Genomic DNA, 16,595 nt, shown 5'->3' with positions numbered 1-16,595 from the left:
GTGAACGTTAGGTGGATTGGCCGTGCTAAATTCCCCCTCAGGGTGGGGTGGCAGGAATAGGATGGGGGATTAGGCCTAGGTAGGGTGGTCTTTCAGTGGGTTGGTGAAGACCCGATGGGCCGAATGGCCTCCTTCGGCACTGTAGGGATTCTACGATCAATCAGCGATTTTCCCCTTGGACCTCATAAGGATTATTACATTTTCCATTATTATGGCCCCGCCACTCGCAATATCGGTACTCCAAAACAGCAGATCCGTCTTTTTGTAATACTGTGGCTCACAGAGCTGGGGTAGGTGACACTGTCTGTCACTCGGGCATCCCTCACTGCTGTGGTACTGAGCCTATTGTCTCCCCGATTAAAGCAATGATCCTTTATTGTTGACCCGTGCTGATCCATTAACAATTATCCTCTGGAGCGTATACGGTGAGCATTAAATATTTATTTTGTTTTTTCTTACCATTTGAAGTTCTTTTAATATATGAATGAGTAAGCGTTTCTGTAACTCATTATGAAATATTCGGCATGTATTAAATGTGTTTAATCGGGTCATGGTTGGTGCACATGTCCCACTTTGATCACGTGCCCCGCCGACATGTAGGAGGGCCACTCGTGCGGTTTCCCCTCACTGCATGGAACTGATTATGGCTTCTCTCTCTCTTTCTGACACAAGTGTAATTAAACTACCTACCTGTTAGATATTTCTTTAAAATTAATGGCACCCGAAAAGAATAAAAATTCAAAGCCACTTTATTTGCATGGTTTCAAGCCATTCAGACAAGTTCGACAGGCTGTGCTCAGTGTAAACTCATATTTAAGTAATAACAATAATTCCCGGTTCTAAAAATGGCATCAATAAATATCGAAACATGTTTTGTTTTTGTGAATTGAAACGTGACCATCACACGAGTTACATCCTGTGAATTAGGGACTAGTGCAATGACTGGGCCCCAAGGCTGCCGGCATTTGTGGCAAATTAAACCAGTAATGCAATAAAATCTGACAGCATTCCTCCCTCAAGACACTTATTCTTCCAAATCAAATGACAGGAGGGAATTAGGAGGGTTTTTAAAAACTAAAAAAAGCTCTTAACTTATGGAAGCTGGATGGATTCCATCAATTTACCCTATCTCCTAATACGTTCATGTCATTTAATAAGAACTCCTCTTGCCCTTCCCCCTCACACTGCAGAAAGAGCCAGAATACGCCCCACATTTCTCCCCCTCTCTAATGAGTAAGCAAACCTCATCGAACTTTACGAAGGAGAAAATAAGTCTTTAATCCTCAAAAAAAAACAAACACACCTAATTCCCCCAAAACATTTCTACTCTATTGCTACATCAAAAGATGTGCCGCTGTAAGTCTCGTGAAACCTTATGGAAACAGTTTGAATGAGATTTATAAATGTTCACAATTTAAAAACACCAAGGACCTGTCAGAGGTCTTCCTGCCATTATATAAACACTTAAACCACTTGACATTCTTTGGTCTGTTCTGTTCGCAGAAGAAGTAATGGATTTAACGGATTCTGTTCCTTGGTGGAACCCAACTCCCTTCGCACCACCTTCGGTGACCATGCCTGCAGCTGCCCAAGGCCCCAACTCGGTCATTCCACTCTCACCCCTCTCGGTAAAAGAGGTTTAAGGGATGTCCTTACAAAGCTTTGGAGGTTACCGGTCCTGATAGCCCACATGGCTCAGGGTCAAATTTTGTCTGCCACATTATCTTTGAACCACAGAAAAATCACGGTGCGGGACGAGGCCATTCAACCTACCGTGTCTGCGGCGGTCACAAATAAAAGAGAGACAAAAGAAACTAGCTGCTCACTTTCATCCCACTTTCCAGCACCTGTGAAGCAGTCTTGTGAAGCGCCGTGGTAAGATTTGACAGTGTTAAAAGGCAGCGTATAAGTTGTTGCTGTTGAAAAAACACCTCCACTGATAGAGCAAAAGTGATACAATTGAAATAATTGTCCACACACGAGGATAATGAGCAGCCTCCCTCCCCTAAAGTTTGATTCTTTGGACAGCCAGTAGCTGTGCATGATGAACTTTGAAAGCCTTGTTCAACGTGTTCAACGCATTTCATCAACTATTCACTGTCATCTATTCTGTGGTGTTCAGCAACATTCACCACACACTGAGTACTTCCTGTAGGAGCGAAAATAATTAAACACAGGTATTTCAAGATTCAACATTTCTGTAAAGCTCTCCCAAGTACATTAATATGTATCATGTATACAGCCGTTAACGGGAGTACAGTGGTTGTGCACAATTCTGAATTTCTATTTGGGACTACTTACAGCTACTGTTCCATCATTTCTTTGTGAAGAATATAGTTTGAAAATTAAAGTTTTCAAAAACGAAGACATACAGGAAAATCCTCATCAAGACAGGTCTCCCAATGGTTCCCAAACCAACAAAAACAGGTTTGACAAGAAGTTAAAAACAGGTGTGAACCATAACGAGTGCCCAAGGAAAGAAACCTGAAGCAGGATCCAAAATGTCTCAAGTTGAACAGCAACCATCTGCTTCCAGTCTCTTTACGACGATCGTTCCTAGTTCCACCGGACAGGTCTATTGGCAGGAGAGTACGGCAAGCTGGAAGAGGGGCAGGGGTGAAGAACACACAGAAATGAGAAACCATTGATAGTCTTTGACCCACATTGTGCAACAGGCCATTGCAAAGAACACAGCATTATGATTGGCCAGAAGCAATCTTGGGCTAGGTGGGCAGCGGGATGGGGGACTCCAGCCAGAGTTCCTGGTCTCACAGCCCAGGTTGATGGGTTTTCATCGTTAGGATTGGTCCTCCAGAATTTAAAATCTGCCAAGGTAAATCACAAGACGTCCCACAGCCCGGGACTAATGCTAGTTGGCTCAGGAGGCATTTACAGTTCAAACAAGCACCTCCTGCAAATTCTTGGTCTGTTACCCATTCCTTAATGTGGCTGGCTACAGTCAGGATCAGCTGGCTGTACTGAGGTAATGACATACCGTCAGAGGCTGAGGGAATGCTGCACCGTCAGGGGCTGAGGGAATGCCGCACCGTCAGGGGCTGAGGGAATGTCGCACCGTCAGAAGCTGAGGGAATGTCGCACCGTCAGACACTGAGGGAATGCCGCACCGTCAGACGCTGTGATTGACCATGCTAAAATGCCCTTTAGTGTCCAGGGATGTGCAGGATCGGTTATGTGGATAGGGTGGGGTGGGCAGGGCACTGACCTGGGAAGAGTGCTCTTTCAGAGGATCGTTGCACTCGATGGGCTGAATGGCCTCCTGCACTGTATGGATTCTATGATTGTGAAAGGCGCTCAATAAATATAGATCTTTCTTTCTAATGCCAAGCAAATTCCTCAAGGGGGAAATTGAGCAGGAACAGTTGCATAACAGAAAATAAATGAACTGTTTATAGCACACCAGGATTAGCGATCAAATCCTGCAATCTCTGCAGTCCCGTGGTCAGAGCCACGACTACCCCTATTGTGGTCCTATCTCAGATTCATGCCTCTACCAGTGAGGCACCTCCTCAGAGGTCGCAGGATTGTAGAATAGCGCTCTCCTCTGGTTACAGAAGGAGCATTTTTCAGTCTCCCTTGGCGGTCAACAATATTACCATTGTTGAATCTCCCACCATCATATCCTCCAGGTTACCATTGACGAACTGCTGCTGTTGTATTAATACTAGAGCAGGCCAGAGGCTGGGAATCCTGCAGCAAGTAACTCACCACCTGACTCCCCAAACTCTGTCCATTAAGCAAGAGGGAGGAGTGAGATGGAATACTCCCCACTTGCTTGGGCAAGCGCAGCCCCAGCAACAGTCAAGAAGCTCGGCACCAACCAGGGTAAAGCAGCTTGTTTGATCAGAACCCCATCCACCACGTTTAACATTCATTCCCTCCATCACCAGCGCACAAGGGCAGCGGTATTTACTATCTGCAAAGCAGCAACTCACCAAGGCAGCACATTCCTAACTCACGTCCTCTACCTCCTAGAAGAACAAGGCCAACAGAAACATGGGAACACCGCCACCTGCAAGTTCCCCCTCCAAGTTACTCAGCATCCTTCACGGTCATGGAATCACAGAATTTACAGTGCAGAAGGAGGCCAATCGGCCCATCGAGTCTGCACCAGCCCTTACAAAGAGCACCCTACTGAAGCCCACGAATCTACCCTATCCCCGTAACGCAGTAATCACCACTTAACAATTTTTGGACACTAATGGCAATTTAGCATGGCCAATCTATCTAACCCGCATATCTTTGGACTGTGGGAGGAAACCGGAGCACCCGGAGGAAACCCACGCAGACACGGGGAGAATGTGCAGATTCCGCACAGACAGTGACCCAGCGGGGAATCGAACCTGGGACCCTTAAGCTGTGAAACAACTGTGCTAACCACTATGCTACCGTGCTGTCGCTGGGTCAAAGTACTGGAACTCACTCTAACAGCACAATGGGTGCACCGACATCAGCACTTCAAGGTGCCTGCACTTGCCAGTGACGCTCACATCCCAATAAATAAATAAATACTCCCAAGTCTTTCAGGTCTAAAACTCTGAACTGGGAGTGGCTGGTGTGTGAGAGCCGCAGCATACATCCATAGCTTCCTCTCTAACATTTTCCACCGTCGATGAAAGGTCATCGGCCTGAAACATTCACTCTTTCGCTCTCCACAGACGCTGCCTGACCTGACGAGTGTTTCCAGCATTTCGTGTTTTTAACGTCAAATAGGGTTTTTGGGATCGTGCTTAATCTGAAAGCAATTCTGTTGGAAAAAGCCTGTTACGTTTGAGACTCTATACATACCATTGAGCACCCTCTCACAGCTCCTTTGCGTTGCTGTACTGGTCGGTGAACATGTCTGATAACAAAGAGAAAACCAATTAATGACTCAGTCAGTGCACTTCCTGTTTTTATAATCTTTATTGTCACAAGTTGGCTTACATTAACACTGCAATGAAGTTACTGTGAAAAGCCCCGAGTTGCAACATTCCGGCGCCTGTTCGGGTACACGGAGGGAGAATTCAGAATGTCCAATTTGCTTAACAAGCACATCTTTCGGGACTTGGGGGAGGAAAGCGGAGCACCTGGAGGAAGCCCACGCTGACACGGGGAGAGCGTGCAAACTCCGCACAGAGTGACCCAAGCTGGGAATTGAACCTTGCACCCTGGCACTGTGAAGCAACTGTGCTAACCACTGTGCTACCGTGCCGCCCATTCCCCATAGGCCATTCAATGAAATAAGGAGCGGGGTTTACGCGCCCTTCCTGCCGGCGGGATCTTCCGATCCCACAGAAGGTGTTCCCCGAGGTGAGTTTGCAAGTGGGTGGGATGCGATATACATCGGCAGGACAGAAATTTCCTGTTGGTGGCCGATGGGGAGCCTTCACCGGAAACCGGCTGTGGGGGTGAGGGGGGGGGGGGGGGGGGGGGGTGGAATCCCGCCCAGAATTTTACATCCCTGTAACTTTTTCATCAGTTATCCTCCCCCTGAATTGTTACATGTTAATATCATCGGGTACGTTATCATACTGTACGCTGGTACGGTATTGACATTCACCGCACCATATTAATGTCGCCTGACAAAATGTGTCACTTTCTTGTCAGACACTGGAATAAAGTCCTACTTATGAACAAGCAACACAACGGGCCGGATTGTCCGGTCCACCAGCCGCGTTTTCCAACGCGGCGCACTCCTGCCAGCAGCAGGATTCTCAGCTCCCGCAGCCGGCCAATGGGGTTTCCCATTGTGGCCGCCCCCACGCCGTCGGGAAACCCGCAATAATCTTACCCAGCAAACTGAAGCACAATCTCTTCACTTGTTCAGTTGTTCCACCTATTAAAGCCACCACCAGTTCACTGACGAGGTCAATCGCTGAGCGAGGGTCCTGACCTGGAAAAGATTTGAACGATGTCACATATTGTCACGACAACAAAGAACAAAGAGAACGAAGAAAAGTACAGCCCAGGAACAGGCCCTTCGGCCCTCCAAGCCTGCGCCCATCATGCTGCCCGTCTAAACTAAAATCTTCTACAGTTCCGGGGGTCCGTATCCCTCTATTCCCATCCTTTTCATGTATTTGTCAAGATGCCCCTGAAACGTCACTATCGTCCTGTGGTGAATGTAATATATGTTAATATATATGTTAATTCACACTGTTGTTGTAAGCGCAGTAGCGCTGTCCTACCACCAGGGGGAGTAGAGCTGGGAGCACCTAGGAACTTGTACTGGGCTCCACCCTTGGTTCCGCCCACGACTCCTCCCCCTGGTGCAGCTGTATAAGTACCCGTGTCCAGAGTCAGCCTGGGTCACTATGAGTTCATCGACAGGTAACAGGCTGGCTCTGAAGTAAGTCGATTAAAGCCAAGATTCACATCGGAAACACGTGTCTGGTGAATTGATGGTTCCATCAATTTAATCGACTTAAGAACAGTAAAAGATCGATTATGGAATTGGCCCTCAAGCCTGGACGCCTGGAACTCAACCCGCAGGATGCAGAGGCTAAAGAAATCTTCTCCCACTGGATCCGGTGCTTCATGGCCTACCTGGCTGAAGCGAGCACAGCCGAAACTACAGAGGATCAGAAGCTAAGTCTACTGCACGCGAGGGTGAGCCATAGAATCTCGACGCAACAAAACTCGGCCAGTTCATATACTGCGGCGCTAGCAGTTCTCAAAAAAATGTATGTAAGGCCCATTAATGAAGTTTACGCTCGCCATGTGTTTACGACTCGCCGTCAGCGGCCTACGGAATCACTCGCCGAATTCCTAAGAGAACTTAACAATTTGTCCAATGACTGTAATTACCAAGCGGTTACCGCGGCTGAACACAGGGAATTGGCGGTACGCAATGTTTTTGTAGCGGGCCTCAGGTCTAACTATGTGTGCCAACGACTGCTGGAAAAGGGGGCCCAGGACTTAGAAACGATTGTGGAAGCTGCGACCACGATGGAGGTCTCCTTCCGCAGCCTTAACTCGTTCCCCACGGATCCCGCGACCCAATCATGGGCCCCCGACCAGCGACTCCCCCAGGCCTGTGCTACGCGGCTGCCCAGCCACCATGCTGCCCCAGCCAGCCACTATGCTGCTCCAGGCTGCCATTTCTGCGGCCAGAATCAGCACCCGCGGCAGCACTGCCCGCCCCGCAACGCGACCTGCAGCAGCTGCGGGCGAAAAGGGCATTACGCAAGAGTGTGCCTCGCTAAAAGGGCCCCAGCTTCCAACTCCCCAGCGACTCACAGTAACCGCTCCCCTCACTCGCAGCCCCGCGGGGCCCGAAACGCTGCGGCCAATGCCCCGACTCCGCCCCCTCCAGCCACGTGCGATCCATGGGGGCCGCCATCTTGGAAAACCTCCACCATGCGGCCGACCACGTGCGACTCATGGGGGCCGCCATCTTGGATGCTATCTTCCTCGCCGCCCGCCACGTGCGATCCACGGGCCCGATCGGCATCTCCGCGCTCGGACAACTCAGCGGAGGAATTCGAACTAAACAATGAACTCAGACGGCAGTCATCACGGGGCCACTCCAGCACAGCTGATCGAGCCACCGTCTACCCGCAACTCAGCGCAGTCACCCTGGACCAATCACGACCAAAGAATCTATGAAACTCTATGGCAGAGGTCCATATCAACGGGTACAGCACGCCATGCCTCTTCGACTCCGGGAGCACAGAGAGCTTCATACATCCAGACCTGGTAAGATGCTGTTCGCTCTCCGTTTTCCCCGTGCAGCAAACTATCTCGCTCGCTTCAGGCTCCCACTCAGTCCAGATCCAGGGGTGCACCGCCGCGACACTCACAATCCGAGGCGCTAGTTACTCGAAATTCAAACTCTACGTTTTGCCCGAACTCTGCACGCCACTCTTATTAGGCCTGGACTTCCAATGCAACCTCAAGAGCCTCACCCTCAGCTTCGGAGGGACCCTGCCCCCACTCACGATCTGCAGCCTCGCTACGCTGCGAATTCTCCCCCTACTCTCTTTGCCAATCTCACTAAGGACTGTAAACACGTAGCCACTCGTAGCAGGCGGTATAGCCTGCAGGATAGGGTATTTGGCAGAGCAGAGGTCCGAAGGCTACTCAGTGAGGGGGTTATAGAGGCCAGCAATAGTCCCTGGAGAGCTCAGGTGGTGGTCGTTAAGACTGGGGAAAAATTCCGTATGGTGGTCGACTACAGTCAGACTATAAATAGATTTACGCTCCTCAACACGTATTCCCTCCCCAGGATTGCAGACATGGTAAACCAGATCGCCCAGTACCGGTTCTTTTCCACGGTGGATCTGAAGTCTGCATACCACCAGCTCCCAATCCGCCCGGACACGGCATTCGAGGCCGATGGCCGCCTCTTCCATTTCCTCCGGGTCCCTTTCGGCGTCACTAATGGGGTCTCGGTATTCCAACGAGCAATGGACCGAATGGTGGACCAGTACGGGCTGTGGGCCACGTTTCCATACTTGGACAATGTCACCATCTGCGGCTATGACCAGCAGGACCACGACGCCAACCTCCACCGTTTTCTCCAGACGGCACAGAAACTGAATCTCACGTACAACAAGGAGAAATGGGCTCCACCCTTGGTTCCGCCCACGACTCCTCCCCCTGGTGCAGCTGTATAAGTACCCGTGTCCAGAGTCAGCCTGTGTCACTAAGAGTTCATCGACAGATAACAGGCTGGCTCTGAAGTAAGTCGATTAAAGCCTAGATTCACATCGGAAACACGTGTCTGGTGAATTGATGGTTCCATCACGTCCCTGCTTCCACCACCTCCGCCGGCAGCAAGTTCCAGGCACCCACTTCCCTCATACATCTCCTCTAAACCTTGCCCCTCTCACCTTAAACTTATGCCCCCTAGTAATTGACTCCTCTACCCTGGGAAAAAGTCTCTGACTATCCACTCTGTTGTCATAATATACACACAAGTATATGATGGTGCACAGACAGACATTGGTTGACACACAGGATGACCAATGAATACACAAAACACAGCAGCCAATTACCAGACTGGACACGGCCACTATAAAGCCAGAGGGCACTAGTTTTCCCGCTCTCTCTGGATCCAGCCTCTAAGACAGTCAGAGCCTGTGAGCAACAACTTGAACTTCCACCATGTGGTAGTAAGATAGTCTGGTCAGGTTAGCCTCAGGTCTCCAGTCAACTCAGCATAGTGTCAACCCACAGTTAAAGTACGTTTAATAGTTAGTAGTTCAATAAAATAGAGTTGCATTTCCCAAGTGTTGGAAGCCTGTCTCTCTCATTGCTATGGTAAATGCAGTCCTCGCAGTCCCAGCATACCCAACACATCATCTGTTTATGCCCCTCATAATTTTGTAGACCTCTATCAGGTTGCCCCTCAACCTCCTTCGTTCCAGTGAGAACGAACCAAGTTTATACAACCTCTCCTCATAGCTAATGCCCTCCATACCAGGCAACATCCTGGCAAATCTCTTGTGCACCCTCTCTAAAGCCTCCACATCCTTCTGGTAGTGTGGCAACCAGAATTGAACACTATACTCCAAGTGTAGCCTAACTAAGGTTCTATACAGCTGCAACATGACTTGCCAATTTTTATACTCAATTCCCCAGCCAATGAAGGCAAGCATGCCATATGCCTTCTTGACTACCTTCTCCATCTGTGTTGCCTCTTTCAGTGACCTGTGGACCTGTACACCTAGATCTCTCTAACTGTCAATACTCTTGAGAGTTCTACTATTCACTGTATATTCAATACCTGTTTTAGAGCTTCCAAAATGTATTACCTCACATTTGTCCGGATTAAACTCCATCTGCCATCTCTCCGCCCAAGTCTACAAACGATCTAAATCTTGCTGTATTCTCTGACAGTCCTCATCACTATCCACAATTCCACCAACCTTTGTGTCGTCTGCAAACTTACTAATCAGACCAGTTACATTTTCCTCCAAATCATTAAGATATACTACGAACAGCAAAGGTCCCAGCACAGATCCCTGCGGAACACCACTAGTCATAGCCCTCCAATCAGAAAAGCACCCTTCCATTGCTGCTCTCTGCCTTCTGTGACCGATTCAGTTCTGTGTCCATCTTGCCAGCTCACCCCTGATCCTGTGTGACTTCACCTTTTGTACCTCCGGCCGTTGGTATTCTCTCTTCCTGTCGGCAGTGCACCCCCGCCCGCGGGATTCCCGGCTGAGTGGGGTGACTTCATGGGAAATCCCACTGACAAGTGGCAGGAACAGAGAATCCCGCCACCAGTGAATAGTGCGCCACCAAGGAACACGCTGTCGGGGGAACCGGAGAATCCAGCCCCAGAATTTACTGTCACATACACGACAGCATAGAATGCATTCGATATATATTGTCAGCGAAATAACGAGATGACAGCAGCAGGCCCTACATGTACTTTTTTTTTTCTAATAAATTTAGAGTACCCAATTATTTTTTCCAATTAAGGGGCAATTTAGATAGGCCAATCTACCTATCCTGCACATCTTTGGGTTGTGGGGGTGAAACCCACGCAGACACGGGGAGAATGTGCAAACTCCACACGGACAATGACCCAGGGCCGGGATTCGAACCCGGGTCCTCAGCGCCGTAGGCAGCAATGCTAACCACTGTGCCACCACGCTGCCCAGGCCCTACATGTACAACTGGCAGAGGGAGAGAAGAAAGCATCAGAACTAGGAACAAAGAAGCATAGGAATGGGCCATTCTGCCCATCTGTTCTGTTCTGCCGTTGAATTAGATAACGGCCGATTGGCATTTCAATCCTATTTACAATCCTTTGCTCCCTATTCCTGTACATCCTTGTCTAGCAAAATCATATCAATCTTTCTCGGGGAAAGAGAACACCATATTTCCACTACCATTTGTGTTTTCGCGTTAAATGGCCGACGTCTCATTTTAAGATTGCTGCTGCAGAGGGATGGGTTTCTCTGTATCATAACTATTAAAAAAATGTTTTCCTAATTTTAAAACGTCTGCACTGAAGGGATAAGGAAAACTTTCACTGGTCTCTTGGCATCTGAAAAGAGAAAGGTTTTGGGGACAGAGTCTTAATCATAAATTGAAGATTGGAAATAAGGAAGTCCTAATAACAACTGGAAAATGAAGAGCAGGGAAAGGACAAAGAACAAAGACTTCAGACTGGTCAAACTTTGCTGACAAAATGCCGGGAAATATAAAGAAAACCAACGACAAGAAAGGGTTGTCGGAGGCAACTGGGGCGGAGTCGACGCCTCGACATGGCGACTGGGTGAGTGAGCCAGACCTCGATCCGGCACTTTCAAATGAGTTACAACTGACGACTGCTAATATTAGCTAAGTCATTGATGAGAAACTCGGTCTGTTTTGAGAACTGCTGCCACGTTTTCTCAACATAGAAATGAAAGCCGGGCACATTAAAGAAGAAAGGGCGCACCGTCCGCTTGCTTTGAAGCTTCGAGATAAAAAATGGCCCCAACCCTTAATTATCCATTGTCATACCTTCAATAATCGCCAAAATGTGATGGGAGGCAGCTGGACGTAGTGGGGTCTGGCTCTTTGATGGAGTGAAGGCCTCTTTCTTTCAAGACTTTTCAGAGGCGATACAGCAAGGGTGCAGGAGTTGTGATGAAGTTAGAAGATGACTGAAGGCCAAAGGAGTACAATATGCCCTATTGTATTCTGAGATATTGAGGGTGACATTCAACAATTCTATAAAAACATTTGATACCCCTACTAAAGCCATGACTTTCGTGAACTCCGCGGAAGGCACCAACTCCGATCCCTCAGCTAAATATCATTGGTAACAGATTGCAGTTGATTATAAAGTCTGGATTTTGTCCCTTTTTATTCTAACTTTCTTTTGTTCTCGGTTGGTACTTATCACTCTGATAGGGTTAGCCCAGTAACTGAGCACTACGACAAGAATTGCACTTGCGGGCAGCATGGTGGCACAGTGGTTAGCATTGCTGCCTACGGCGCTGAGGACCCGGGTTCGAATCCTGGCCCTGGGTCACTGTCCGTGTGGAGTTTGCACATTCTCCCCGAGTCTGCGTGGGTTTCACCCACACAACCCAAAGATGTGCAGGATAGGTAGATTGGCCAGTCTAAATTGCCCCTTAATTGGAAAAAATAATTGGGTACTCTAAATTTATTTTTAAAAAAAGAATTGTACTTGCCTTTGATAAATAATATTCGTCAGCATGTTCTTTTGAGTTAAGGAATACTTGTTACAGGCCGTACGACACTGGGGCTGTATGAGAAATATCCTTCTTTCCTTTTTATAAATACACTTACAAAACTGTCTACGTCTTATGGTATCCTTCGTTCTTATCTCGATAATCAGGAGTGCGCCACTGCTAGATGGTGGGTGTGTGACCTCAGTCTCAATAGACGAGGTTAGACTACAGAGAACATGTTCTCTTCCTCCTCATATTGCAGTTTGCTCCTCTTGAAGAGAAAGGCTCCTTGGCATAGTTATGGAAGATGTGTTTGCACAGTACAAATAGGCCTCACATTTGGTGAGAAAAACCCCAAGCGTTATTGGCTTAGGATCATTTGCTTTCTCTTTCTGGTTGGGAATGGTTCTTGAGTGTTGTTTTACTTTGGATTGAAAGAATGGTTAGTAGACGGCACAGTGGTTAGCACTGCTGCCTCACAGCGCCAAGGACCCGGGTTCAATCCCGGCCATGCGTCACTGTTCATGTGGCGTTTGCACATTCTCCTCGCATCTGCACGGGTCTCACCCCCCACAACCCAAAAAGATGTGCAGCGTAGGTGGACTGACCACGCTAAATTGCCCCTTAATTGGAAAAACAGTTGGGTACTCTAAATGTTTTGAAAAAGAATCGTTAGTTGGTAACTGGTGTTTCTGTAAGGTTACGAACAAGTCTAATTTACTCAAACAACTATATAATGGCCGCGATTCAGCAGACTGGAGTTAGTCCGCTGAACGGAACGTTTAGCAGCACCGAGAAACACTCAGCGATTTGTTTTGGCCTCGGGGGGGGGGTTCTCTCCACCGGGGGGGGGGATTCTCTCCACCGAGGTTGCATTTAGAGAGATTTCCTGCTGCCGAGCTTGAACAGATCAGGGTGCTTAGAGAAGCGACTTTCTCTTTGATTTACGAAGCACACAAGGGTCCAGAGGAGTCGGCATCCTCTGGATCAATCTCACTCTTAAACGTAGATTTGAAATGATCATCTAAAATACTGGCATTGCATCTGGAAAGAAAAATCTTCCCTTGATCATCCAGTGTGGGTTATAAAAGGCCGAAATTCATGTAACAGTGTCAGGAGATTATTAAATATTCTTCCGGTTTCTCAAAAACAAGCGATGGACAGCTTACCGATCTCATTAGATGGAGAGAGAGCATTTGATCGGGTTGAGTGGAAATATTTATTCTACAGAAATTTGAGATTGAGAGGAGTTTGTAAAGTGGATACAAATGGGTTTTAAAAACCCATTTGCATCAGTTCTCACTGATGATTAAAGATCCAACAATTTTAGACTTGAGTGGACACCCGGCAGTGGTGTCCGCTGTCCCTGTTGTTGTTTGCAATTGTTATCAAGTCCTTAGCCAAGGCAATTTGGCATAACGCTTCGGCATTCAGCTTAGCTGGTGGTCGAAAGCAGATTAAGATGACTTTAAATGCGCATAAAAGTGTTATTATTTCTGTCCAAGCCAGAAATCTCTGTTCCGGATGATGTGGGTCAGTTTGGTTCATTTTCAGGCTATAAAATAAACTTTTGCTACATGTGAGGCTGTGCTATTGAGAAGGTTTAGAGGGAGACCTCCTCTCCTTGTTCCCTTCCTCTTCAGGTGGTCCCTTTCAGGGTTTACCTAGTTACCTATTGGTGTTTCTATTAATGAAAAATGAAAATCGCTTATTGTCACGAGTAGGCTTCAATTAAGTTACTGTGAAAAGCCCCTAGTCTCCACAGTCCGGCGCCTGTTCGGGGAGGCTGGTACGAGAATTGAGCCGTGCTGCTGGCCTGCTTGGTCTGCTTTAAAAGCCAGCGATTTAGCCCAGTGAGCTAAACCAGCCCTTCATTCCATCAGTTGTATAAAGCAAACTTACACCGTTACTTTAATCTATAAAATGGGACCAATTCGCTGGTCTTCTCAGCCTATATCATGGGTGGACAGGATAGCTCTGATTAAGATGAAAACAATACCTAGGTTGCTGTACCCTCTACAGATGCTACCGATTTTACTTTCTGCTAAGGTTCGGAAAGGAATTAATGGGGGGGGGGGGTTTAACTCCTTCATGTGGAACAAAATGCGTGCTTGCTAAAAATTGGCCAAATTACAACTTCCAAGTTCAAAAGATGAAAATGAAAATCGCTTATTGTAACGAGTAGGCTTCAATGAAGTTACTGTGAAAAGCCTCTAGTCGCCACATTCCGGCACCTGTTCGGGGAGGCTGGTACGGGAATCGAACCGTGCTGCTGGTCTGCCTGGGTCTGCTTTAAAAGCCAGCGATTTAGCCCAGTGAGCTAAACCAGCCCAATGGCCAGAAGAAGGCCTTGGTGAGGCGAATATTAAATTGTATCAGCTGAGGGCAGCACGGTGGCGCAGTGGGTTAGCCCTGCTGCCTCACGGCGCCAAGGTCCCAGGTTCAATCCCGGCTCTGGGTCATTGTCTGTGTGGGTTTGCGTGGGTTTGGCTGCCACAACCCAAAGATGTGCAAGGTAGGTGGATTGTACACGCTAAATTGCCCCTTAATTGGAAAAAAGTTAATTGGTACACTAAATTTATTTATTTTTTAAAATTGTATCAGCTGGCCTCTCATCAAGAGTGGAAACTTCCATAGATCCATAGAAGCCCTACAGTGCAGAAGGAAGCCATTCTGCGCATCAAGTCTGCACCAACCCTCCGAAAGAGCACCCGACCTTGGCCCACTCCCCCGACCTATTCCCGTCACCCTGAACACTTAAGGGACAATTTAGCATGGCCAATCCACCCAACCTTCGCATATCTGGACTGTGCAAGGAAATCGGAGCACCTGGAGGAAAGTGTTTTTTTTATGAAGCATTGGCATCCACTTTACAAACCCACGCAGACACGGGGAGTAAATGCAAATTCCACACAGACAGTCACACAAGGCCGGAATTTAACCAGGGTCCCTGTGCCGCCCACTCATTACCATTTCTTCAATAACACATTCTGACATGCTGTTTGGCTCCTTTGCGACCATGAGAAGATAAAGTGCTGAAATAAAGGCTTACCTTTAGAATTGGTCTTGTCAGGTTTATAGTCACCATTTACAACATCCTGAAGATCCGAATCATCAAAACCGCCAGCTGCCACATTAAAATATAAAAAATTTGAACATTACTGGAGTAAAAGGGATTAAATTAAGTTCTACAATTTTGAGCTACTAGTGCAAATATTTCTTCTCTAACTTGGAGTTTCAGACCAGTGTTTAAGGTACAGTAGCTTAATGGTTAAAATACTGAATTAATCCAGCGCCTACGTGGAAATGTGAACTAATAATCCCATCACAGCAACTGGGAAATTTAATTTTGATTGAATAAAGAGCGAGAAAGAACAGTGCCCATGAAACTAGCAGACGGTTGTAAAATTATAATAATAATTATTATCTTTATTAGTGTCACAAGTAGGCTTTCATTAACATTGCAATGAGGTTACTGTGAAAACCCCCTAGTCGCCACACTCCGGTGCCTGTTTGGGTACACAGAGGGAGAATTCAGAATGTCCAATTCACCTAACAGCACATCTTTCGTGACTTGTGGGAGGAAACTGGAGCACCCAGAGGAAACCCATGCAGACACGGGGAGAACCTGCAGACTCCACACAGACAGTGACACCAGGCCAGGAATCGATCCCGGGTCCCTGGCACTATGAGGCAACAGTGCTAACCATGGTGCTACCGTGCCGCCCACCATCGGTTCACTGATGTCCTTTATTCCCTAAAGGGAAATCTACCGTCCTTACCCAGTCTGGCCTACATGTGACTCCAGGCCCACAGCAGTGTGGTTGATTTTTTTTTAAATTTAGAGTACCCAATTCATTTATTTTCCAATTAAGGGGCAATTTAGCGTGTTCAAACCACCTACCCTGCACATCTTTGGGTGGTGGGGACGAAACCCACGCAGACACGGGGAGAATGTGCAAACTCCACACGGACAGTGACCCAGAGCCAGGATCGAACCTGGGACCTCGGCGCCGTGAGGCAGCAGGGCTAACCCACTGTGCTGCCCTGTGTGGTTGATTTTTAACTGCCCCATCTGAAATGGCCTGGCAAGCTAATCAGTTGTATTCAAGAAGACTGCTCATCCCCATCTTCTCAAGGGTGACTGGCATTGACAATAATTGCTGGCATGCCAGTGACACTCATATCCTGTGGGTGAATGTAATGTAAGACCTGAAATGAGTCATCACTTCCTATGATTAGAGTGAGCCGTTGCCTGCTCAACATCCAGTTGTTCTGAAGTAAGTTCAGCAAATGAACAGAAAGCCAGGCTCATTGTTTTGCTTCCCCGTTAAATGCACTCCTATCAATAGTCTGATGTTTTTTTTTTCAAGCATTACCTCAACAATGGGAATCCATGGGGTGGCTGGCTGCTGTGTGCGCGTGTGCACGCACGCGCCTCTTGGGTTCGAGAGT

General features: G+C 47.7%; 1 protein-coding gene across 4 annotated transcripts in view; it reads right to left on the bottom strand.

The window, feature by feature from the left end:
* Positions 1–731: 731 nt before the first annotated feature.
* Positions 732–16,595, bottom strand: part of LOC119977495 (CD99 antigen-like protein 2) — a 68,990-nt gene continuing 53,126 nt past the window's right edge. For all 4 annotated transcript variants that reach the window (XM_038818527.1, XM_038818529.1, XM_038818528.1 and 1 more), the window contains 4 exons: positions 15,193–15,267; positions 5,792–5,893; positions 4,807–4,861; positions 732–2,599 (listed from right to left, as the gene is read on the bottom strand). In XM_038818527.1, the coding sequence (XP_038674455.1) occupies positions 4,821–4,861; positions 5,792–5,893; positions 15,193–15,267 (218 nt within the window). In that variant the 3' untranslated portion in view covers positions 732–2,599; positions 4,807–4,820. The remainder of the gene's footprint in view (positions 2,600–4,806; positions 4,862–5,791; positions 5,894–15,192; positions 15,268–16,595) is intronic.

This window comes from Scyliorhinus canicula, chromosome 14, assembly GCF_902713615.1.
Source record: "Scyliorhinus canicula chromosome 14, sScyCan1.1, whole genome shotgun sequence".
NCBI classification, from domain to species: Eukaryota; Metazoa; Chordata; class Chondrichthyes; order Carcharhiniformes; family Scyliorhinidae; genus Scyliorhinus; species Scyliorhinus canicula.
Note: the sequence above shows the minus strand (reverse complement) of the source record. Positions and strands in the feature narration are given on the sequence as shown.